Raw genomic sequence first — 27,235 nt, 5'->3', positions numbered from 1 at the left:
CCCTCGGATTAAAGCTGAAAGTCGAGTATTTTAACCTCATAGATGTAACTTCATTTCAAACCCAATGTGCTGCAGTACAGAGCCAAAACAAAAGAGTCCAAATACTCCAGGAGAGTGGCCTGCGTATGACTGCACACATACAAAAACACCCCCTCTGCGCCGCCTCCTGAGGAGCAGTTTAATGTGGATCTAGAGCAGATTAGCAGGCTAAAGCTAAATTCTGTAATCGCTGTGATGGGCTTACACAAAACTGAGGAGGGGTCTCCTCAAGGTTAAACTGATTGCTGTCTTTTTCTATTACCTGTCAGTGTTCATTCAGGCGGTCAGCGGCTTTCTCTGCCCTCCATTCTTTTATCGTGAGATGTTCAGGTATTGATTTGGACGGCAAATTTGGCAAATGGTGTGTAAGAATCTAGTTTTTACTGAGTCTTTTTTGTCTCGGATTGAGTCCTCAGAGTCATGTTGTTATACAAAGAAAGGAAAAGAGTCACATAAGTGTATGATTGAGTTTAGACCTTTAAAGGGGCAGTGTGTAGTTTTGGAGAGGAAACTCAAACTCAGAATTGTAGTATTTATAAAATTAACAAGGTAATAATACAAACTCTCGAAATATTTATCCCTTCCACAACTGAATAAACAAGCTGTTCTCAGAGGACAATAACTGAAGCTAGAAAGGTGGCAGGGTTGTTTATTCTGTTTATTCAGTTATGAAAATGAAGTTTTCGTTTGTTTAGGTATAAAAAATCAGTTAATGAAGATCTTTCTCTTCTGAAATTTCTCCCCCAAAACTACACAGTGCACCTTTAAATCTAGAAAACTTACTTTAGCTCATTTGCACTATTCATGTGATGGTTCTCTGACACGAAACATCATGACATTCACCAAAAACTTTAGGCAAGTGCTGTTAAGTTACACTCAACAAGCATTAATAAGCAGTCAAGTCTGTCCTTGAAATGATTTGAAAAGTGAAAGCATTCCTTTCTCTCTCTCTCCACCTACTGCCTCGCTATTCAATTAAAGGTCTTTGTAGATACAAAGGCAGTAAAAACATGGAAATATTTTTACTGATGTGAAGTCAAACAAAAAGCCAGCAGCTCACAGAGAGAAGCCCATCACAGATATTTGGCTTGTTTGTTGCCTTTGTGTAGTTTGGTGCCAGCTCTCTGTAACTTATTTATGATTCTGGGGACTCTCAACAGCAAACTGAAGGGAAGACCATGAAGAGGAGCGAAAACAAAAGAGAAGGTTAAAAACCGAGAATGAAGCAGGAGGATCAGCTGAGAGCAGAGGATGAGGAGGAGGAGTGGAGAGGTTTTGCTCCATGAGTCCTTCAAGGTGATCAGATGAAAGAAAAGACCTGATGTGAGAGGAATAAAAAGACAAGAAGGGTGAAAAAAAAGGGAGGAAGGAGGAGAGGGGTGTTTCCCTGAGGCAGAGATGTGTTTGTATGTGAATTAATCTCTCTCTCTCTCTCTCTCTCACTCTCTCTCTCTCTCTCTCTCTCTCTCTCTCTCACACACACACACACACACACACACACACACACACACACATTCCCTCCCTCTCTCCCAGTCACTCAGTCAGTTGCAACAACACGCTCACCGAGGTCGGCAGCACAAAGCAGAGTCGCTCTCATACCAGCTCTCTCTCACACACATACCGCACCACACACACACACGCTCAGACACTCGACACACACCTCTTCAGTGACGCGCGTGGAGCTGAAGCAAAAGTGACTAGAGGAAGGAAGGAAGGAAGAAAGGAAGGTGAAGATAAGAAGAAGAAGAAGAAGAGGGTGCTATAAAGATAGATTTGGGGAAAATATCATTCAGGTAAGACCTCTTTTTTTATCTCTTCTATTCACTCTTCTTTTATTATAGCACTGAATCTGAGAAACCACTACAATCTGTACGTCACAGCCAATATTTACACAAAAGTCCCACTTCATGCTATGCAGGGTGACTGTACCTGTACAGTATCGGTGTGCAGAGTTAACCTCATCTACCCTCCCTCTTTGGAAGTGTTTTATCACACGTTTTTGGAGGCTTGTTTGTTTATTCCTCCCCTGTGAGACAGCAAAGTAAAGACGTAGAGGTACACTATGAGCTGCTGGCTTTTTAGGCACAAATGCTGACACGTGGGGAAAGTATGGGCTCATTCATGTGTGTAGATTAAGTTGACGAGGTCTCTTTTGTGTGTGCATTCAAGCATGCGGCGGGTGTGTACAGATTCAGAGGCAGAGTGAGTTATGAGGGAAGTGAAAGCAGAGGAGGAATGTTTTAGGAAGGGAGCTCTGAAATCTAATGAAAGAGCTCAAAGACCACTTTTAGTAGAGCTGGGGGGACTCATGCTCATCAGACAGGAACTGGTTTTGATGACTTGAACATGAGCATGTGTTTCTTTACTTACGTTTCTTTAGTTATTTTTAGAAATTAATCAAGCAGCATTGTTTTAGAAGAAGGTTAAAGTTTGGCTTATATGGCAGTGAACACTTATTTTGCTTAAATTGGACGTCATTTTTAAGATTGTGAAAGTGATCATTTATTATCATTAAGGTTTTCATTTCATTGGGTTATTGGTTGTATGATGTCGCCCAGACGCATCTATTCTTACTCTCTGTGCATCAAAAAAACAAGACTGTCCTCCCAAGATAAACAACAGCATCAGTTGTTTCAGCTTTATGCTCCCAAATATAAATATTTAAATTTAAGCTACTAAGTCCACTAGTGGCTCTTATTAGTAAGTAATTGAGACTCTTGTCCGCAACAAAGTAGGACGTTGGGTGACGTTATTGTAGAGTCACAAAGTCAACAGAGAGGAGGAGGTCGCAGTAGTTGTATGTGTGAAGAAAACATCAGACTGTTTAGTGTTTCCTGCCAACAGGCAACTGTGGTTTCTTTAATCATTATCACGATCATTGCTTAATCTTAAAGGGGCACTATGTAGTTTTGGAGAGGAAATTCAAACTCTGACTTTTAATATTTACAATATGAATGAGGTAAAAATACAAACTCATAAATATATATATTTTTTTCCATAACTGAGTAAACAAGGTGTTCTCAGAGGATAATAAGGTCCCAAGAACACTGTTTGAAGCTAGAAAGGTGGCAGGGTCCGCCAAATATAAACAAGGTAAAACTGTATGAAATTGTGTTGTCCTTTAAGGTCAGTTTGTTTATTCAGTTTACTCAGTCACGAGTTTGTTTATTTAGTTTTTTTTAGGCATAAAAGAATCAGTCAAAGAAGATCTTTCTCTTCTGATTAAAATTACTTCCCCAAGCCTACAAACTGCACCTTTAACCAAGTGGTTATTATTGTAACCATGATGTAGAAAGTCTTCTACCCAGGCCTGGGTATTGTTAAAAAAAAATCAATATCAGTACTGAAACCTTGACTTCGCTAACAGTTCCTGAAGGATACATTACACATACATGTGGTGAGCCCCGTCTCTGGGTTTAACCTAGTGTTTTTCCTGCCTCAAGACAGCCAATCACAAGCAGTATTACATCTTGCTGCATGCTCATTGGCTCACTGACGCTGATGAGATGAACTCCTTAGGTATTGAAATTTGGTATCAAATGGCAAGACTTTTTTAGATACTTGGTTTAGATACCTATCCAGGACGCAGAGGGTTATGGAGGACAACGTTAAAAGTACACTTGTGGATAAAGATGTAGCACCAGTAGGGGGCGATAGTGACAGGAGTCGAGGATGAACGTAATCTAAACAGCCAGAAAGTTCACGGTGGGAGGAGGGTTTGGGGTGTTGTTTGGGTGGTTCATTCATAAAACTTTGATCCAGGCAACCAGAGTTTGAGTCCTGTGTGACACAAATATTTAATAGTTGTTTTTTTAAGCGGAAAAAAGGGGAACGTAACCGTAGTCGGCGAACCAAACGCAACAGTGAAACAGTTTGGCGTTGTCACATCATAGAACAGTAATTTGCAACGAATTTGGAGAATTTATCATTTGCAAACTATTTTGTCTTATAATTTGGAGGACTTGTTGCAAAGACCAAGATGGAAAAAAGCCTGATTTCTTTGTATTATCCTTGACATTTTGTTGCGTTTGATTGAATGCTTCCCTTCTAACAATACAAAACAAACTAATCCACAAAAACTATGTCCACAGCATGATTTAGCCAAACTGTGAACAAACGGCAGCTAAAACAAAGCAGCACGACTTATCATGACACTCCCACATGACTAAGTGGTTATAAGTGAGTCTGCACCATGACAAAAAAACCCTCTACTCTGGAGCGTCTGATGTATTCAAACAGACGTAAAAAGAAGAAACAACCGGAGCAGATTCAGGTCAGAGTGGCTGCAAAGGGACAGACGTGATGCGCTTTGTGGTTTTGACCTTCACCGTGTTTATAAAGAGCTGATGTGAGCAGAGGAGGAGACAGAAAGAGAGAGAGAAGAGACGGAGAGAGCAAAGGGATGAATGGAGGCATTGTCTGGTGTGTGTGTGTGTGTGTGTGTGTGTGTTGAATGGGGGGGCGTGTTTTGTGTGTCTCAAAACAAACTGTGAGCAATCAGTGTCATGTGAGAGGTTAATGTTACACCAAGATGCGGCGCGTCTCGTAAACAAAGAGATCACGTTAAATTACTGTGTAATCATCCGTGAACCGCTCGTGAATAAATGCTGTTTTATAATGTTCAATCTATGATACTGTCACACTGAAATACATGACATTGCTTCCTCAAAAAAATCACCTGGTTCACAGGCAGTGAGTATTTGGTAAGTAGAAGAAGAAGAGGACAGTTATAATGAGCAGTGACTAAAGGTCAGACCCACAGAAACTCAAACTCCAAGAGAAAATCCATCAAAAATGAGGCCGCCGCACTGCCCACACCGAACAAATAGACAAAATATTGAGCACGTAGCCTGAAAGACATCAACAAAAATAAAAACAGAGACGATCTATGGCTAATATGGATCATTTAAAATCTTTTTGATTCAACTGGACAATCAGATTTCACAGTCTTAAAGAATTGTTCAGCACGGTAGGTAAAGTATTTTGCCAAAACATCCAAACTGTCTCTGACTAACATTTTTTTCAAAAGCTATTCTTTAGAGTGATCAAAGAAAGCCAGAAAACTATACACAATAATATGACATCACTGGTGGGTGTCCGCCAAATAATCCAACGGTTGCCGTGGGAGTGAAGAAACGAATATCACCAAGATACATTTAACTCATACAATGGCTGCTTCTATAACTACCTTCTAACATTTTCTGGCGTATTCCTGGGTACGGCAAACCAGGCGTTCTCCCGAAGTAGACTGCTCGCGACCTTTTTGACTCTGAGCGGCACTCTCCAGTGGTTGCATTGCTTAATATCCATACCAACATGAAGGACGCATTGGAAGTATGTGGGCAGTGGCGGTTATATCGTTTGAAACGGGCGTATCTATTTTCGTATGTAAACGGAGCATGAATGAACCTTAACAAAACCATAAGCACAACGAAAAGAAGTTGCGAAAAGAAAGTTGCAACATATCCATGGTTGGTAGAAACATACATTGCCAACATTTATTCTGGGGATTGGGTTGAAAAGCAGCCTCTAAGTGTCTCCTGCGAGGAAATCGAATGCCTCATACATGCATTATTCCTTATAGCAAATAAAAATGGTAAACTTGAGTTATATTACACTTCAGAAGAGTTAAAGTGCTGCACAAAGACCAAAACAAAAGAGGATCACAAACCACTAAAGCAATTAAAACCACAGACAGTGAACACTTGAATCAATTACAAAGTGATTAGAACATAAAACACTGTCGATAAGATGCAGACAAGCAAAGCGGCAGCGATAAACACTTCACCTGAAACCGATTTTATGTTTTTCAGGGGCTTTTCTTGCTCCAAACTGTTTCCTGTTTACCTCTGGATGGAATCAGTTTAATTTTCCTAAAAACTGATTAAGATTATGGACTTAGGAAGCTTCAGCGCCGGAGCTTCACAGCTACAAATCCTCATTTGGACAAAATCCTAATTCTGCTGAAAGCTTGCATCCAGGGGCCATAAAGAGAGGAAGAACAGTAGGGCTTTCAAAACTGAACTCAGACATATTTTCAGTTCAAAAAACAAAGCGAGAGAGACTGAGTGAGGAGATGTATGGGAGGGGAGTGGGAGATGGAGACAGTGATGACGGAGAATTAAGGGCAAATTGAGCAAAGTTCGATGGAAACATGGCGAGACAGCGTGAGTAAGAGCAATTTGGATCAAAAGTCAAATGGATTTTTTAGAAAATTAGGAACATGGGGCGATTTGAGAGCCAGATAAGAGCCTGAGTGCGACACTGACAAAGACATTGTGTCAAATCTAGGGGCGGAGGTTTGACGTCTGTGTGTGTGTCTATGTATGTGTGTGTGTGTGTTAAGGGGGTCTCTGCCACCTTGGTAGCAGAGTACATTATGGCTGTTTGGGCACATTAAGGGGCATTAGCTGGAGGAGCAGTCCTGAATAATGCATGGCCTTTATTTATGAGCAGAGTGCATACGTCCTCTGAAGCGCACTGAACCGGGACACACACACACACACACACACACGCACACAAACACACACATTTCTCACTCGCTCTCTCAAATTCACAAAATATGCCGAACTGGCAGCGTGCGCATGCTTATATTTGTGTGTAAGAAACCATGACTGTCCGTGTGTGTGTGCAGCTGAGTGTGTGACTAACAATATCTCTGAGACACCTGCACATTCCTACATGCCGACATAAAAAAGCAGCAGGCGGCAACAGTCGGTTCGCTCCACTGAACGGTCCTCAGGTCTAACAGGGCAGCCAATGAGCCCATTAACGTCTCAAACACACTCCTAGACACACACACACACAAACTCGTGCAATGCACTTACAAGAGATATTCATATTCAGATGACTTCCGACAATCAAAACTTTTAAGTGTCATTTGTACGACAGCTTCCTGACAGAGTTTTATCAGTGTGCGACCTCATCCGTTACTCTACAGCTCTGTTCCAGAGTGAGACACTCATCATTTGACTCTCGCAGAAACTACTGCAGGCATGAAACGAAGACTCATATCAGTAACATCATCAACAGGAGTTTATTTTTATCCATGTGACCATGATATCGTTACATCGTGAGATGGCATAAGTGTTGTCTTTTCCCAGTTTTAAAGGCTGAATTACAGTAAAGTGAGGAAATGTCTGAACTTACCAGACTGTTCTACTTGTTGTATTATATGTCTTAACCTCATTGTGTTAATATTTGTGAAAGTACCAACAGTAGTCTATTGTCTAACTATCGATATAGAGATATTTTGGTCAAAAATATTGTGATATTTGATTTTGTGCTTTTGAGGAGATTTCAAATATTGTTTATTGCGATATAGCCTTAAAATTTTGCAATATTATTTATTCATCAAGGCCGTATCATCTGGCGATACTTTAAATCTCCTTTTTTGTTCATCAAAATGTACAAAAATCTACCCTTTTGACTTACACGTGCATGTTTTAGTTGATTGAAGGAGCAATTTGTAAGATATGGCCAGAATTGTCTTCTCAAAAATGAACTAACATTAACAACACAACAGTGTGAAGGAACAAAAGTGTTGATGTTATGTCAAAGACATCTATGTACTGTGTTGTGGAGATGTCTAATGAAGTTGGCATGCTAACCAGATAGCCCAGCCTGTCCTGTCTGGAAATACCACTTTATACAGGCAAGAGGCGATAGCCCGATAGCCCTCATAGTTTCAGCTGGGAGATATATACCAGCTGTTAGCATAAGAAATGAACATAATTAACTTACAAACTGTCAAGAAATGAAATACTCATATTTTGCTCACTAAGCAGAAAAATACGACCGTAGCACTACATTCCATTTTCTCTGCTGTGTCTTGTCGTACCTGAAGTCATAGTCTTAATCAGAGCTGCTGTAAATCACCTCCATACCTTGTCCCCTGTTGTCATACTGACCTCTGTCGGTTTCGAAGGCTCCAGTTGAGCTGTTCCCCGTTGTCCGTGTTGACTCCCCCTGTGATCTGAGGTCTCAGACAAACTCCTGGGCCACTGACTCCACAGCTAACTGAGCTATGAGCTAATTCACTAATGGTAGTTAGCAGCTACAGTCAATGACAGCTAGCAAAGAGCAGCAGTTGTCAGTTATTCTGGTGATATGCTGCTCACTGTGTTTTTGGAGCTACCTTCGAATTCTGGCCATATACTACAAATGATACCTTTAAGGGCAAACAATTACACATTACTGCTTATGTTTTCTTTACAGTAAACAGATTTTCTATGTTGTGCAGCCACTGATTTCAGTTGACAACATGTGGGTGTTACAGTACAGCCAACTATCTTGCAGAGACATGAAAACGTTTTCTCAAGTTTATATCATTCTTCTAAAGATATAGGCGAAGAATGTGGTTGGAAAATAAAAATGCATTATCACAACGTTTGCACTGATAGCATCTGATTTCCTCAACCAACGCTAACAGTCCACTCTCTGTGAGGGCATTCAACTAACCATTAAACACAAGAAACATACAAATCACAAAAGTGCAAGACAAACTCAACTTATTATAACTGACATGTATCAGCACTCACATTTTACAAAGTCAAAGTAAGTGTAACATTGATTACATCAGAGCGCGTCTTCATTGTGGCCTTGGAGCGATGGTTTCTAGCCTGGTTTATATTATGAAGGGAGGTCGGTGTTTAAAGAGCTGGTGGGAGGCCGTGCACTCAGGAGGTCAGTGTTAACTGTGTTTGCAAAACCTTTGGGTAGCAGTTCATCAGCCTGGCAGCCGCTCGCTCTGTCAGGGTGAAGGTTCACAGTGACTCCAGCTTAGCGGGGAAACACACACACACACACACACTCACACACACTCACACACAAACATGTATGCTGTCGAGGCCGTCACACCTCAGCAACTCTGAGGTGACATGAACCCCTGGTGGCACAGACAGATGGAGGGAGCCAACAACACACACACACACACATTCAGTTGTAATTTGTGTTATTTTTGTCTCACCTGTTTTCTGGCCAAGGCCTGCAGTCATGGACCAGACAGCCCACCTGAACTGTGATTTCATTCAGAGTTAACCGCACTGAGAAGGAGAGAGTCTTAACCGGTAAATTAAAGTCTTTAGACTACTGGTGTCTCAAAATTCCCAGTCACTCAAGTCTTTTTCAACAGAAGCCGGCGACATGAAGCTTGAAAAGTGTGACGGGCGTGAGACTACATAATTGAGGTTGAGTGAACCTTAACTTTCGTAGCTTGGCCTTTTTGTCACATGTGTTGTGTTGTTTGAACGCAACATTAGCAGATTACGCCACTGAATGTTTTGAGAATCAAACACCTCCACCTGTAGGCCTGAGAGGATGGGGGTTGTATTCAAGTTGGATTGAAACGCTGACCCAGAGTCACAAATTGGGTTCTGAAAGTTTGTTTCTGTTATTTCAAAATGTCGGCTACGTTTAATCAACACTTCATATCTTAAGCTTTCAGGCTGTAGCTACAGGCTGTGATCATTAATGAGACTGTCACTTAAAACTGCAGCATTCTACATTGAATCTTCATGTTTTCTTTACTTTTAAAGGTCCACTTTGTAAGATTTTGATTTTCAAGTCTCATTCCCAACTCGTCAAATACTGACACTTTGGGATTGTAGGTCGGGTTGGTCGCCATCCCAAAGCGTCAGTATTTGACGAGTTGGGGATTAGAGTCGAAAATCAGCCTTTTTAGTAAGTGGACCTTTTAAGTTTATTTATTTTCAAATTTGGAAAACTGAAGGTCGACTGTTGACTGCTCTCTAACACCTTGAGAACAAGCCAAAACAAAGACTGTGAAGGCCAAACACTCAAAAACATGGCAACCACATTGAGTTTTTGTCAGAGGAGTTTGTTACTTGTTCAGTGTTCAGAACTGGACTCTGGACTGTTTGCCTACATGATGCATTTCAGCTCTATTAATTACATGATACTGCATTGATCCCCAGAGGGAATTTTCCTTTCGCTTGCCCTCCTGCGCACAGAGCTCAGAGGTCAGCTACAGAGCAGCTGTCCTGGGGCTTGATGGGTTTCAGTGTCTAGCTCAAGGGCACAACAGCAGGATTAGATTTCTGTCAACACACTGGGCTCGAGCCAAAGTTTTCAGGCTGAATGATGATCTTCCCACTCACTACGAACATCAGCACTCCACCTGAGTGGAATACTGATACAGAGAGTGAAAACAGTCTGATAATCTCATAATATTGACAAATGTGTGTTTTCTTTTTTAAGTTACAGCAGCAAAAGTTTTAATGATGTGATGCTTGGTTCTAAATTCTTGCTGCTTTTTTTAAAAAAACAAAAAAAAAAACAGATTTCCTAACTTTTTAGTGTTTTTTGTGGCATGTTTGAATTCATCCTGTGCTTCTAAAGTGCAAAAAAGAAAGATCAGAATTACGGCTAAAACACAAACTCTCTCTCTTGTTGACATTTTGGGCCATGACGGAGACCAAATTTGAACGTTGATAAGAAGCAGCCTTCAAACTCTCATATCTGACATACTCTTGTCCCACCCTACTGATGCCCTCCCACCTCCTGGTGTCCTGCCAATTAAAATCAATCAACCCAATCTCCCGTATCGACCTGCTCTGTGCAGTAACAAAGTCATTAGATCTGAATCCTGGCCCGCTCCCAAAATTTAAGGAAAGGGTATCGAAGCAAGGTCATGGAGGGCAAACAAAAAGACTCCGGGGGGGAGGAGCAACGCATTAGATTTGTGGGGTGACCTTGATGGATTCCAGACCGTAGGAGGGAGCTCAAATCGCAAGCTGGGTGGCAATATGTGTGTGTTTGTAAGGTTAGTGATGGCTCTCATTAATTCCCAGTCGCGAAGACGGCCTGACGACTGTGTGTGTGTGTGTGAGAGTCATGGAGGAAGGAGGTGGTGTATGGGGGTTAAGTAGGAAGGCAGTAAAGCCATTTAAGAGTCATAAAGTGCTTGGTCAATCAAAACCGCCCCCTGCTAGGCACCTCATGTCCTCCGGTGTGTGTGTGTGCGCGTAAATGTAATGCTGTGTGTACACATCCGTGTGCATAAGTGAGTGTGAATGCGAGAAAAAAGAATGACAGAGTGCATGTTTGCGTTTCTGTGTGTGTGGGGGAATGAGATTGTGAATCCGTACGTGTGTTGGTGTGTCATTTGTGTGTGTGTGTATGTGTGCTGAGGGGCCGAGCGAGCCAGTCTGGAGAGTCAGTGGGATACTGGGCTCAAAGAGAGAAAGAAAAGGGAGAGAGAAAGAACGTAAGGATGCACCACCAGTGGAGCTGTGAAAATAGCCACGGAGCGGATGCTGTGATCAGAGCGTAATGTGTTCGGCTACATCACAATGTGTTTGTGCGTGTAAATACATGTGCATGCATTTGCACCCACGTCCAGGCCCGTGAGTCAGAATTTCTGCCTAATTTGTAGCCGCTGCAAGAATCCGTCCATTATGTGCTTCCTGTTCTGCTTGCAGATCCACTTTTTTTGCAAAAGTTTAAACGGTCAAATTAATTCTAAAAGCGACCTGCGAGTTAAACCGTGAACACAGCGCATCGTCACACAGTTATGTCCGAGAGCTCACATATGTCCTAATGATCCACGCAAGGAAACATTCTGGCTTCATCTGTTGTTTTTCTTCTTTCTAACACACATCAGTGGTAACATTTGATACATGAAGTAAGCATAAAGATGCAGAAATAATATCTATAGATTAAAGAATAGTTTTCATTGTGTTTCACAGTGTCATGCATCTTGTTTTTTGTCGCATATGTGGCATGTTAATAACTGTAACAAACAAATTTAAGTGACTGCATGTAGTTTTGGAGAAAAAATTTAAAGAAATTTAAACTCAGATTTTAATATTTACAATAGTAATGAGGTAATAATACAAACTCAGAAACATTTATTTTTGCATTACTGAATAAAAAAGCTGTTCTAAGAGGACAATAAGGTCCCCAGAACACTGTTTGAAGCTAGAAAGGTGGCAGGGTCCACCAAATGTAAGTAAGACAGTATGAAATTGTGTTGTCCTTTCAGGTCAGTTTGTTTAGTACGTTTATTCAGTCATGAAAACAAAGAGAGTTTATTTATTTAGTTTGTTTAGATGTATAACAATCAGTCAGTGAAGATCTTCTTCATCTTCTTTTTTCCCCAAAACTACATAGTGCACCTTTAACTTCTGATTCTGGATACCAGGCCAATCGGCATGGTAAATGATATTGATAAATGCAGGTGCGAGTGCATATCAGGAAAGTCGACATTTATTGACAACTTGTCGATAATCTGCACATTTGTTGTAACCGTCCCGACACAAACTTGTTTTTATGTTCCAAAATGAAAGCAACAACCATCTCTGAGGATTCAGTATTTGCTGCTGTTTGGATCTTTAAGCTGAAGTGGAGAGATTTGACATGAACTCAGTAACATGCTGACAGCTTGTAGTTAACCTCACCTGCCCGAGTGGCAGATTTTACGTAGGGAGGCCAAAAAGCTGCTTGTAAAACCTGCCTTGTCCCATTTCAGTTCAATTTCATCACCTCCTGTGATTGCATATGCGAACATACAGCATTACACATCAGAACTGCAGTTAGGAGAACAGCTTAGGGCTCAATTAGGACATAAGGGACTTTTGTGATTTAAACCAATGAGTATGGTGTCACATAGCTGCTAGCCGGGGTATCTGTCTCACAGTGTGTGTGTGTTGACTTCAGGGCTGAACAGTTGAGACACCAATCAGACTAATCGTCCATTTTGGCCAACAAAGCCACGAGCAGCCGGTTCGGTTTATTACTGTCGCCGTAGGGCACCTTTTGGCCGTAACACCACACCAACTGTGGCATCATCTGTAACCACCACCACCCTCCTTCTCTCTCTACAGTGTCTCTTTCTCTCTTTTTCTATCCTTCTCCACCTCCCTGCTTTAATAATCATCAATCCCTGGAGTCTACTGCCCAGGTGAGAGCGATCTAAACAATTGTTGCCATGGTAAGCTCGCAGCAGGAGCTCAAACACACCTGATGGTGCTGGCACATCATGTCCCTTTGCCTTCATCCGTCGCTCACTTTCCACTCGTCTTCCTCCAACCTTCAAATCCTCCTTTTTCACATAAACACCATCTGCTTTTCCACCCTCTATCACTCTCTGTTTTGTTTTGTTTTCCTTCTGCGTGTACAGTGTGTAACCCAGAAACACCACAGTTCAGGACCCAGATAATATTTGGGCTCGTTGGCCCGTGATGATATTGACCAGACACAACTTGCCCGCCCCCATCTGTCAGCTCAGCCTCGTTCCAGACGCCCATATGTACACAAGAGTGACACTCAAACGTACAGCAAACGGCGCTGAATTCACCCGAAAAAACACGTCGATGGTGTCTGTTGCCCTGGAGCTGCTGACCTCGCAGATGTGCCAAGATGGACGCACCCAAATCCCCCCATCCCTCATTCCCAAACACACACGCATACAAACATGCAGTATACAATACAATACAGCGTCCTGTCACATGTGACAGTCGGGTTAAATCCACTCTGACAGGTCAGTCTCTTCTCACTGTCAGGCCAAGCTGTCGGGGCCACTGTCACTGTGAGAGAGACCACATATGTTATGTCTGTAAGTGTGTGTGTGTGTGTGTGTGTGTGTGTGTGTGTGTGTGTGTAAACAAGGATGTTGGCAGCAGGGAGGGGACATGGGTGTGAATTAAGCATGGTGTGTGTGGTCTGTGAAGCTGCAGTAATACAAATGACGTGTTATCCCTCCAAGGAGTGACCATCATCCACCACAGCCAGCCAAATTTATCTCCACCATGTTAAATAAAGATTTGTCTCCGGTGTATTTGTTCTTTTTCTTTTCTTTTCTTTTCTACAACTTTACAACTTACAGTGATTATTTAACCCAATCACCAGTGTAAATAGCAACATACGTTTCTGCAAAACCACAGATAAATTAAAATCTTATGTTTCATTAGGGTAAATTTAAATTTTTCTCTTGTCACAATGCTGTGCTTATCTTCTAGTTAGGTTTAGGCACAATCCAGTTGGTTAGGGTTAGGAAAAAATCATGGTTTGGCTTAAACATCCAGTTTTGCAGCGTTTTTTCAAATAAATCGGCAGTGTGACAAGTCAACCTCTGGTGATCCTGAAAAATATTGTTATGATTTTGCCAATATGTGGCACTATAGCGCAAAGATCCATTTAGATGGTTACAGGTCAGTGGTGACAGATTTGACTCAATATTCCCCTAATAAACGCACGGCGTTTACAGCCTCCACTTCTGGTATATGACATTTGTGAGGTTGGCCACTGGGGTTGAGTGATAAAGTCTGACTCACAGTCAGCGTTCCAGTTCCACCCAGGAGTGTTGGATGGGATTGAGGTCAGGGAACTGGAAAACCATGTCTTTATGGCTTCGTGCATGGAGGAATTATCATGTTGAAACAGAACCTTCCCCTTGCCACAGCGCTTCCACACTGTTGTCTAATATATCCTGCATACTGTAGTATGAAGATTTCCCTTCAGTGGAACTAAGAACAAAGAGTCACGAAAGTACAGGTGCGAACAAATTTGAAAAGATTTAGTAACCTTGGCTCTGTGAGCTCTTTCTAGTGTAAGAAAAGTGTCTTTCTTTAGATTGAAGCCACCTCGCAGGGATATTACGTCATTGCTACTGCTGCATTTCAACTTTGAACGGTGGATAAACTATTTAGCAAGAAGGAAGGAGGACGGACAGAACGTCAGACAAAGATGGAAAAAAAATGGGACAGATAAACGGCCTCATCGTGTACCTGACTCAGGTGATGACCAAGCACTGACAGACAGGAAACCTTGTTTTTACCTCCATAATACGCTGTGTCCTGTGCCAGGTGGGACATCTAAACACACACACACACACGCACACACACACACACACACACACACACACACACACACACCCCAGACATGCAGACATGGCTGTGGATTGTGTGCCCAGACACTCAGGCCAAAACCTCTTTTAATTAGAGCAAATTTACACACACTCCCAGCATGCTTTTCTGTTTCTCTCTCTCTCTCGCTCTCTCTCTCTCTCTCTCTCCCACACACACACACACACACACATACATACACATTATTACAGAAACAGCTTGCTTTTTTATGCATGTACACACACACACGCATGCACAAAAAGATTCCTTTGATAAAAATGGATTTCCTAATCAGTCTCCCTCTGTGCACTTTCTGATAAAACAACAACAGTAGGACCCCCACTTCTTCTCCCACACACGCTCAATATTTGTGTTCCACACACACAATAAACACACACCAGAGAGGAGAAGGAGCAGGCGCATTTTGGTGTTTGATACGGTTGACCCAGATCTTGGAGCGTGCACGGCTGAAGATGCAAGTAGGGGGAGGGGTTTAAACAGGAAAGGGTAGGGTGGGGTAGGGTAGGGTGGGTTGGGTTATCTGGGTGTTATGCATGTGTGAGTGAGTAAGATTATGAGTGAGTGAAAGGGCGGTGGGTGTGGGCCGCTGGGCTGCTCAGAGAGTGTTTTTTTTCCCCCCAAAGAGTCTAATTTGAAAACCAGCGGGGGGCTGATGGGTAAAAGACGGACAGACCTCAGTAAAGGTCAGAACGAGCGACATATAAACAGAGAGAGTGAGAGAGATAGAGAAGCCGCCATATGAAGAAATGATGAAATTACATGAGGTGAGGAGAGGCTTTCTGTCTGGGAAGCTATTGTATTTGTAAAGTCACTACGTTGTGTAGGATTATGGTTAATTGTAGTGCTGCTTTTATTTTGATACAAACTTAATCACTAATACTTTGGCAACCAGCTGAGAATCTGTTTTAATCCCTTACTAGATAAACTGTTACTTTGCAATGCTAATGCAAATTAAGTGCCTTAATTTGGCAGCTAGTAAACAAGAAACGAATACAAACTAAGCAACGACTCATGTTTTTTGGGGTTCATCTGACTTCAGAAGATAGAAGATTAGATTAAATGAAAATTGTGTTTTTATTATCTGAGCGGTGATTGGCAGTATGGCACAGCCATTTGAAATGTTTTAATACTTTGTAAGTCATTAACATCTATTTACACCAATGAAAGCATCCTGACATATGTGTAGATACTTAATTTTGTCATTTTTTCAATTTTAAATGTGAACGTACTTGTCAAGGCACTTGTAGTACTGGGGAAATGAAATGTTGTCACGTCTAAGGGAACTGATCAACACTAAGGCCCTGTCCACATGTACACAGGTATTTCTTAAAAGTAAACTTTTTCTCTGTGTTTTGGCCTTTGGTACATAAACAGCGTTTTTAGTTCACTGAAAAAGGAGCTTTCGGAAATCTTCTTCCAGGGTGAAGATATGCAGAAACTCTGTTGTCAGTGTTTTCGTCTGGACGGATCTGAAACGGTGCTAAAACACTGACGATATGTATATTTGTTAGACCCTGTTTCCAAAGATACCTGTGTACATGTGGACTAGGCCTGATCCTGACAAGGCAAAGCCTACAGTGTACTATGGTGTGTTGCCTATCATGCACTGACTTTCAGCTGACTGGTTTGATTAAACCTTACTCTTGTTAACATATAAACGCAGACAGAAAGCAAAATGGGAGGTTCAGGGATGTTTTGTTAATCAATGTAGAAATTTTGCTAACTCCTTGCAATAGCCTTTACCATGTAATAGCAATACCATCCTCCCCCTTAAAGGATAAGCTAACCGAAAAATGAAAATCAGTCATGAAATTTCACAATCCGCTAAACATTTGTGGAGCTTCACTGCAAAACGGTGTTGCATCATTCTCCTAAACAACTGAAGTAGATGGGGACTTGTTTTGAAACGTAACAAAACAAAACAAACAAACAAACAAACAAAATCAAAATGGCTCCATTCAGCTGACTCGACGAAATACAGTCACAGGAAGGCCCAAGATCCCAAATTGATTCAGTCAGATGATGTAAAGAGAGTCTGGGAGGGAGGAGGTGGATGGATGGGAACATACGTGAGTTAACTTAGGTATGTAACTGATTGTACAATAACATACTTATTTGAACCCAAACCAATCAAGGGACCATTTTACAACATTAAACATGTGTTTCTCCGGTACCCCCGCTGCTGGTACACTCAAATGGTCATATATGTTGCTTTTGGAGTCATTTGCAAGCAACCTATTCTGAACAGGACAAATGAGGACCCATGTCACCGTTACATGGTACAACCATTACAATGTGTTCATACTATTCCTGCAGCTTGACACTGGGACATAGTCTTAGTTACTATAGTTGTCTTGGCTAACTACAGTATCAGGCCAGTAAACTGCGAGACAGTTCTGATATTATGAATGGTGTTTGTGAGGGATAGCTGTGGCAGTCACACGTAATGTTAACATCAGTTATGTTGCTAACATATATTGCAGCCTGTGTGCTATAGATAAATAAAAATCAGGCATTTCTCTACTTGATCATTCATATAATTTGGGGAATAAATGGAGAATGGCCACATCTATAGAGGATGTTGCTCAGAGACCCAACTGCAAAGGTTTTATTTCATTGCCACAGATGTATCATTTTTGACACAGTTTGCAAATCAAGTGTAGAGAAACACATACCGAGCAGTCAATTAGTGCCGTTGCAAAATAATTTGGCTTTGCGGACTTGGTTTTGTTGCTCTTTGTTGCTCATACTATGTTCAAAAGAGACTCCCAAGGAAAAGAACAGAATGAGACTATTCAGCAAGTGCACAAAGAAATGACGCCATCCTGCTGATAGTAGCATCAGATCAGAGGGCATAGAGAAACAACATATTCTGTCATTAATTTGGAGGGCTTGTTGATTCAAGAATATCTTTCTATTCATGTTCACTAAGTATTCTACTTGAGCTTATGATGCTCATACACACTTTGGCAGCACAGAGAAAGACACTCTTGTCAGGAGCTACTTTGGCCGTTCTGTTTTTCTCCCTCAGTCTATTTCCTCCTCTCTTTGTATTGTTCTTCACTCTGAATCTCTCTCAGGAAAACATCAAATCTTCCACTCATGTGGGTAACTAAGCATATCTCTCCCCAGGTCGAGTACCTGGTGCAAGGGTGCCTCGAACGTCTCACACAGATACACAGTGTGCCTGGAAGAGGCGAAACTCCTTGACTTCAATAGAGACGGGAGAGCTGTTTTCATTCTCTCGTCAACATCTCATATGTCTTTCATCTTATCTATGAGCCTTGAAAGACCTCGCAGTAGATAGGAAGCTTTGTTGGGCCTGAAAGGGTTTTTGTAACATATTGTGTTGGACAAAGGACAACGATGGACTTTGCGAGTAACTATTCTGTATTCATACATCGTCAAAAAACATCTTAAACCACCATCCGAATTCTCACTGTTCATTGTTCTTCATCTTTTCTGTGCGATAACTGAGAAATACAAGAAGAACGCCGGCAGTCGGCCCGATCTGGAAGCATGACCGATTCCCGTCTTTCTCAGATGGCTTCATCTATTTTGATTACAGACCCCCCTCAGAGTGTTGGCCAGCTCCGCTCCAGGCGGGTAATGGGAACATGATAGGAAATGAGACCAGCCTTGTTACATTTAGGTTTTCATTCTGAAAGGCAATCATCTCCATGGTTGTGGTGTTTGTGTGCCATAATCGGCAAGCCCAACTGGTCTAGCGTGAGCAAACTGAGGAAGTGCGGCCAAGGTGGAAGTTTGGAGGTAGAGAAAGACAAATGTGCGAGAAAATTAAGGTCGAGCCCAGCAAATAAAGGAAGAGGAAGGAGACCAGAGTGTGAAAGAGAGACAGATGAGGGGGGATGAATGGAAGAAGAAAGAAAGAAAGGAGGACAGGGAGAGTTTTATCTGACTCTCACAGCCATGGTGATGTGACAGGCTTGGCAATCCAAAGCGTTTCACCATGCCACCCCCTACCAGGGACAATCTTCCTTGCTGCCTTACACACACACCCTCCCGCGGAGCACGCACACACCAACTCTACCTCAGCCCCATCCTGCCTCCCTACCGCCCGTCTCCTCTATCCCTGCCACCCTCTGTCTCTCCGTACAGGATAATCCTTCCCCCACCCCCCCAAATACCATCGCTCAGTAAAAAGATGTTTCCAAAGGCCTGGATCGCGGGCAGTAGCATGCTGCGTGCTGGCACAAAAGGCAAAGGCTGCACACATGCAGATGAGATGAGATACACGTACACACACACACACACGCACATCAAAACTTATAAGACATGGAGACTCTCCCAATACGCAGATGACAGCATCTGTGTTTCACAGATAATTACACTCCACCCCGTCTCTTTTTTTTCTCTCCATCTCCATCTTTTCCAGCCTGGATAGATACTTGTTTTTGTCAAGATGGTGAATTAACGCATCATTGACAATCCTGGCATTGTTGTTGTTGTTGTTGCTGGTTCTCCCTATCCATGCTGGCTAATGTGAATCATAAGGCGCAATGAGCGGGAAAAGATGGGGACTTGCAATGACTCATGTGAGCCTCATTGAGCAGGGATAAGGGGCTAAGTTAGAGCTTATATGGCGCTCAGCAGTCCAGCCATTAAGTGGTGCTAATGAAGTCGGCCATTTTGTTTTGATTTTGAGTCATTTACACCAAAAGGGCCAAGCATGAAGTACAACGAGTTTTAAACTGTGTGCAGACAATCAAATACTCTGTATAATACCATCTCCCACAAAAGCAATTTAAATTGCTGGAGAGAGCATACCTCCGCCATGGCTCAACAGCACTCTTTAATTCAATCAAGCCTACTCCAGTATCAAATAAAATATATTTAAATCTGCTAGTTCTGGATTTGTTGCACTCACTTATAGATACTAGCTTTAGTGGAAATCCATTCTGTAGTTATTCTGTAATCCTGCTGACAAACCAACAAACAAATGGACAGAGGCAGAAACAGGCGGAGATAATGAGATTTAAAAGCATTAATACGAACAGGAAAACAGCCAATGTATTTTTTTGTTTCAAAATTTGGTTGTGTTTCACATTAGAAGACCACATGTGTAGTTCAAGGAACATTGAATGAAGAGGAAACAATTTGTAAAGTCTACTTAATGCAAGGTATTTTATAATCCTACTAGTGTGCATTTTAATGGACAGAAAAATGATACATACAATACATTTAAAGGTTTTGGGGAAGAAACTTTCTTAGTTTTAATGACTGAATAAACTAAATAAACAAACTGACCTTAAAGGACAACACAATTTCATACTGTTTACTTATATTTGGCGGACCCTGCCGCCTTTCTAGCTTCAACAGTGTTCTGGGGACCTTATTTTCCTCTGAGAACAGTTTGTTTATTCAGTTATGGATAAAATAAATATTTCTGAGTCTGCATTATTACCTCATTAATATTATTAATATTAAAAAAAACTGTATAGTGCCCCTTTAAGGTTTTCAATCAAAATGTTTACGGAAAAAAGTCTTAATTATAGCTAAATTGCTGCAAGTGAATTGAGGACGGGGCACTTTTGACATGCAGACAAAGCATTTCTAAATCCAACCCTGTCTCATTTCCAATCAGTCAAGATTAAAAGTTCATCGACTCAACAATATTTCAGGGCAGAAAGGTGTGCTTGTGTTTTATTTATGAGCAGCTAAGAGGCTGCTGCAGGGCATCCCCATTAGCATGGTGCTGGGGTTTGCTAGCAGATCTACGTAAACAGGGAGAAACTCAAACGACTCACGAAGAAAGAGTCAGAAACAGGCTGAAGGAAACGAGAGAACAAAGGTGAGGGGTGACGAAGACAAGGAAAGGTGAGAGGGAGGGTGGGAGGAGGAGCTGAGAGAGGAAGGTCATGAGGTGAGGTGGAAGCGAAGCTACTTGGCAGCAGGGGAATATTCCAGCCTACAGAGGAGTCACAAGGGACTCACACAACCACTTAACACAAGGCATGTGTCTCGCTTTGCAACACATACGTCTACACAAAGACACACAAGCCTCCCAAAAGATCACTCTCTTTGTCTCTGTTGCTCGCTCTCACACACACATAAACTGCACAGATTTCACACAGTGATTTGCATCAGCCCACAGTTTGCCACTACACATCAAAATGATGACTGTAGGTGCTTCTTCTCGCTGTCAGCAGCTAATGTACATTAAGGCCAGAAGTCATACATAGTCATTATGAAAAAATGAGGAAAAAACTCCCAGGCTGGAGATTTATCAGTATCGGTGTAGTATATGTCGGCCAGTAAATAACAAGAAATGAATGTCAAAAAGGTTTGAGGTTAAAGAAACAGTAGGTAGGTTTCCATCCCCCTTATTAAATGCATTTTTTAATTTGCACTTAAAAAACCTGAGTGGAAATGGGGAAAATAAAAATAAATAAAAATAAAAAAAGGCGTAATATAACAAAGAAGTTGGAGAAGTTGGCATATCAATCAAAATAAATAAAAACACTGATTCTTCTGAAGAGACTGAAGAGAATAAAATGTACTAGTACTGGGTGTACTAGCATATACATTTAAGCACACTAACAAGTTCATTTTGACCAACTCAGTCTTTGCCACAATAACACATTTTTTAACACAAACATAAGAAACAGATTTCCCAGCAAAACACGTTCACAGTCTCAATAATATACACAATATGCAAGTGTTCAGGTAATTAACCTACTGTGCAAAAAACTGCAGCAAAGTGTGGCAGCAAAGGAGCAGCAGTCTGTTTCATTTCTTAACTTAACAGCACTGACAAAGGATTTCCTGAAGCTATTTCTCGCCATCTGTAATCTATAACGTCGCCCTGTGGGTAAAAGTTCAACTTCACTGTGCAGCGGGTGAGAAGGGTCATTAATAATTCTTTTAACTGTACTTTTATCTCATGTCTGTCTGTGTGAGTGATGATACTGCACCTTGGAGGAAAAACAACATTTTCAGGTCATCAAGTGCAGCCTCTCAATTCCCAACCTTGACTATGACTTAAAATATGAAAATATGATGAACAGACAAAAAGTAGGAAATGTTTAATCTTCCTCTGGAATAATGTTGGACCATGAAAATCTACATGCATTTGCACTGTAAGTGACATCACACACATTTTTAATCAACTGGTCTGAAGCTGCATCGCTGTGGTGAACAGTCGCCACACCCAAAGCGCCTACACCAAACCACACACTGCTTTACATTGAGGGATGGCAAAGGTTGCAACACTCTGATGACGACAATGTCACCAAGCCAGGGGATAGCACAGAAGGTCGGGGGTGCAGTGCTGCTCCCTGAAGGTGCAATTAACGGCCCGTTACAGGAACAATGCGAGACAGGGTTCCTCCTCTGAACCAGAACATTGTTACACTAATTAATAACTCATCGTCGCATCAGGGCGGCTTCGGCTCAATAACAACAGTAACAGCAACAACAGAAAAAGCAGGAGAGTTTATTTCAAGAAATCCTCACTCAAAGTTTTGAGCACTGTTAAGAAGTTGTTGGGAAATGACTGCTGCAAACAATTTCAGGACCGTTTTGATGCCGGTGCTGTGTTTTCTTATTTACCCGACCCAGCACTGACAAAATACAATTCTTCATTGCAACTGCAATGACGATGAGTAACAGAAAAATATTTTATCATCACAGCAAAATAAAGGGAGCTTTGCGGTCAGGCAGCTGATCCGTTCTGTTCCAACACATGGGGGTGTACGTGTCTTGCTCAAGGGCCCACAGAGAGTGCTTTTCTATTCAGTGTCTCTGAAGATAATACAGTATTTTATTCAGTATACAGTATTATGAATGTTATCCTATATATAAACAATTTTAGTGATGATGTTCGCTGATCACAGGCTTTTTGAGGTACTTCTTTACTGTTTCCATATTCTAGTACTTTATACTTCTCAGAGGGAAATATTGTACTTCTTACTCCACTACATTGACTTGTGACAGTGTGTAGCTGTGGGTCCTTGTCATGTTTCAGATGTCTCCAAGTTGTCAGCAGATTCACCACAGACATTTCCCCTCTGGACTTCTCACACCGTTTCATATGACCCATTTGACCTGAAGAGGTTACATTTTTATTTCCAGACAGAGACGAAAGTAAAATCCAAATTATAAATACAGATTTGTGTATCAGAACGTTTTCCCTCTCTTATTAATGCTCAGATTTATCTTGTGACCCTTTGGAGGCCAAAGAAACACAATAACATGCAATACAATACAATACAGACATTTCATGACTGACTAAAAACTGAATAAACAAAATGACCTTAAAGAACAACACAATTTCATACTGTTTTACTTCGTTGATATGTGGCAGACCCTGCCACCTTTCTAGCTTCAAACAGTGTTCTTGGGACCTTATTTTCCTCTGAGAACAGCTTGTTTAGTCAGTTATGGAAAAAATGAATATGTCTAAGTTTGTATTGTTACCTCATTGATATTCTAAATATTAAAATTCTGAGCTTAAATTTCTTATCCAAAACTACATAGTGCCCCTTTATGTAGGACTTTTTAACTTTTGCATTTTTGTATTGGTAGGTTTACTTTATTCAAGACAATCCAGACATCGAGGATTCACTGCAGCTTGTCCTCCATACTGTAAAAATGGTTCAGCTGAACTCAGAGGGGTGTTAGTGCTCCTTAGGGAGACCCTAAACCTCGGAACAGCATTAATTTTCAATGCATCATCTCTCTTTCTGCTTTAGATGTAGATGAATATTTTAGCATCTTCTCGCCATAATCACATCACAGCCCTATATTCTGGGCTGAAACCGCCACTGCTTGGACTGGGACTTTGGAAAATGGCATATTAGATTGCAGAGCCGTCTCGGACATATGGGATCACGAAACAGTCGAGCAGGCATTACCTACACTGTATCTACATGAGATGAAGAGAAGCGCTCTGTGACTGTACACTCTTATGCTCTGAGTGAAGCCGACACTGCGTCCTCCCCCGCTCACATTTTTAATCCTGTTTTTTTAGTCTTCAGGAGATCTGGTACTGTATGAGTAACTTCCATCTGCAGACATGCAGAAAAGTGTATTCTGCATGTTGCACACATGCTTGAAACATTAAGGATATCACCATGTTGTCATGTGGTGCTATAACTATATTTAATATACTGTATGTCTTTTTCTTTTGGACCTGGCTTCAATTACTGCCTCAACCTTATTACGATGGTTGCTGACAGAAGATAAGAGATGATTTTTTTAATTTGTTTTGACTGTTTTATTATTTGACACTGCAGTTTCAAGAGCTACAGTCTGTGTCTGTGATAAACTCGATGAAAACCATCTAAGTGAGACACCAAAAGTGAACAATAACCATCTCTTTTTCTTGACTCCTAGGTTGTCTAATCCAAGAGCTTCCTCCTGAGGCCCCCTGCTGACTGATAACAAGCACAACTCTGTACAAGTCCGAGAGCTCCATGAGTGTGTGCTCATAACCTCTACTCCACCTCTGTGTGCGCGCTTGTGTGTGTGTGTGTGGCACCATGCTGTGGACAGTGCTACTAGCGCTACTGGTGCTTCTGCTGCTGCAGACTCAGCTGTCTGTGTGCTTAAGGGAATTACGCAGCGGGGGCTCCAGCTCCTCTTCCGACTCCTCTTCATCTTCCTCCTCCTCCTCCACATACAATGCCACCCAGCAGCGGCTGCCCGGAGCTATTATTATTGGCGTGCGGAAAGGTGGCACCAGAGCCCTGCTGGAGATGCTCAACTTGCACCCAGATGTGGAAGTGGCAAAGGCCGAGGTAACCATCACTGTCACATCACCTAATAACTGTACTGTCACCAGTGGTTAAGAGTAACTGAGTAGATTTTAGTCAGGCACTGTACTTAAAATCTCACAACCTACAAGTTTGAGGTACCTTACTTGAGTATTTCCATCTTCTGTTACTTTTTATTCCACTACATTGAAAGACAAACTTTTACATTAATTTGATTTTTGAACTTTTGAACTCTTTAGAAAAAGATTTAGAAGACAACGTACGAGGAAAAATAATAGATTAGCTTGTAAAATACCAAACATTATTGAAGATAAATCCAGTGATTCCCAACCTTACAAAATAACTTATGATCTCAGATGTCTCTGAGTTGTTGGCAGATTTATCGGGAGCAAAACAAAATATCACAGCACAAGGCATGCACTTTAAAGACTGGAAAAGGAGAGATGTTTTTTATATACACAGTACATATAGAATGATATAATGACATAGTAAACAAGAAGAACATATACAAAGCCAGTTAGTTTAGAGCTGTCATGTACTGTAAATGTATTAATTCTCATCATTTGTATATTTTTTCTGTGAAAATGAAATGCAAATATGACCATTCCCACTAAAATCTTGACTCATATCGCACTCATGCCATGAGCCCTTATTGAAACATAAATAGCTGATTAGCTAATGCAAGTGCACCTTCCCAAGTAAACTCGGCTGTTTCCTACCTGGTAAAAAGGAACATTCATTTCAACTCATATATCGAGTTTAACCTGTGAAAATGTTTAGATGAATTTGTGTCCCACTCTCTGTGAACTTTTCCTCTGTGATCATTATTAGTGTAGAGAGGCATGGATAAAATGAGAACACAGTCAGCTCAGCCTGTATAAGGTTTTCAGTGTACTAGTGGTTATGAATGATGACAGGCCTGTCCCGAAGAAGCTGCACAGAGAGAAATCCTCACCGAGGCAGTTTGAAGTGAGGACTGCAAAGTTGGAAAGCTGCGTGAAGGAATAGATACGTTTGGACAAGATGAGGTCTAAATGAAAAGGGCTTGTCTTTTTAATGGTGCAAGGCTAAAAGATACATTTTTAAAATTCCTGTTAAAGAAAGGTTTTCACCTTCTGTCCCTTTGTTAGGTGCACTACTTCAACGTGGAGGAGCACTACCGCCGGGGCCTAGCCTGGTACCGAGCCCAGATGCCCTTCACCTTACCCAGTCAGCTGACGGTGGAGAAGACCCCAGGCTACTTTGCTGCCCCTCAGGTTCCTGTGCGCATCTGGGACATGAACCCCGCCGTCCGGTTGTTGCTCATCGTCCGGGACCCGGCTGAGAGGCTGGTCTCTGACTACACCCAAGTCCTCCACAATCGCCTGACTCGCCACAAGCCCTACCAGCCGCTGGAGGAACTCCTGATCCACAAGGGCCACATCGACCCTGGGTACAAGGCGCTGCAGAGGAGTCTGTACCACCAGCATCTGGCCCGCTGGCTAGAGGTCTTCCCCAGGGAGCAGATCCACGTGGTGGACGGCGACGCCCTCATTCGGGATCCCTTCCCAGAGCTGAGAAAGGCTGAGAGGTTTCTGGATCTGCCGCCCAGGATAAGCCCCAACAACTTCTACTACAACACCACCAAGGGCTTCTACTGTCTCCTGTCTGCTGGGCACGACAAGTGCCTGGACGAGTCTAAAGGCAGGCCGCATGCGCCCCTGAGCACCCAGGCCTTTAAGAAGCTGTGTCGCTACTTCAGGAAGCCCAACAAGTTGTTCTTTGAAATGGTTGGGAGGTCGTTTTCCTGGTGCTGATCCAGTGGCAAGCTGTGGAGATAAAACACCTCCTGAACATTGCCAACACATTCAGGGTCACAGAGGGAGAGCGAAAACTGCTGTTTGTGTGTGTTTGTAGGTAGATGAGTGGACAGATTTTAGTTCAAGTAAAGTCATAACATCCCTTGTAGTTGATACCTACTCAGGTATACATGTGGCCAACCAGAGCAGCACGTATGTGTGTGAAGACGTGGAGAATTCAAACTGCTTGTGTTGAACATGTGACCAACACAAACCTCTACCAAGACCATACCGGTGCCTCCTTGGATAAACTCACTTGATGAAGCTACGACAACTGTGCCATACACAAGTCTGAAACTGAAAACACAGCTCACTGCTCGTCTGCGCTCATTTGTGGGGTGTGAAAAGAAGATGTGCGGCCTTTGAAGTGATGTAGAAATAGACAAGAGGTGGTTGGATCAGCTCATTGTTGCACTATGAACTCTAATTGCATAAAAAGTCAATCGAGGTTCAATGTAGACGACTTCAAACAGAAACCGACTTCTTGCTTTGATTTTTATCAACAGTTGTAACGAGTTTGTGTGTTAGCAAAACAGTTTTAGTTGAAGCATCCTGTTTACTTCATTCTTTGTTATTTTACTTGATGTTCAGTGAAAATTTCTATTTTTTAGCTGTTTTGAAAGTGGCCACATTGAATACTGGTATTTGGTTTCTCTTTAGTTTCAAGGCCAATGTTGACTATTAGTTAGTTTGTGGGTTTTTTTTAAGACTTTTAATAAATGTGTTCAGTCCTAGA

General features: G+C 41.8%; 1 protein-coding gene across 1 annotated transcript; it reads left to right on the top strand.

Annotated features, from left to right (window-relative positions):
• The first annotated feature begins 1,581 nt into the window (after positions 1-1,581).
• hs3st1l2 (heparan sulfate (glucosamine) 3-O-sulfotransferase 1-like 2) lies at positions 1,582-27,235 on the top strand. The gene is made up of 3 exons (XM_073466692.1): positions 1,582-1,832; positions 24,282-24,685; positions 25,792-27,235. Exons 2-3 carry the CDS (start codon positions 24,428-24,430, stop codon positions 26,455-26,457), a joined length of 924 nt encoding a protein of 307 aa, XP_073322793.1. The 5' UTR covers positions 1,582-1,832; positions 24,282-24,427; the 3' UTR covers positions 26,458-27,235.

Source organism: Pagrus major, chromosome 5 (assembly GCF_040436345.1).
Source record: "Pagrus major chromosome 5, Pma_NU_1.0".
Taxonomy (NCBI): Eukaryota; Metazoa; Chordata; class Actinopteri; order Spariformes; family Sparidae; genus Pagrus; species Pagrus major.
Note: the sequence above shows the minus strand (reverse complement) of the source record. Positions and strands in the feature narration are given on the sequence as shown.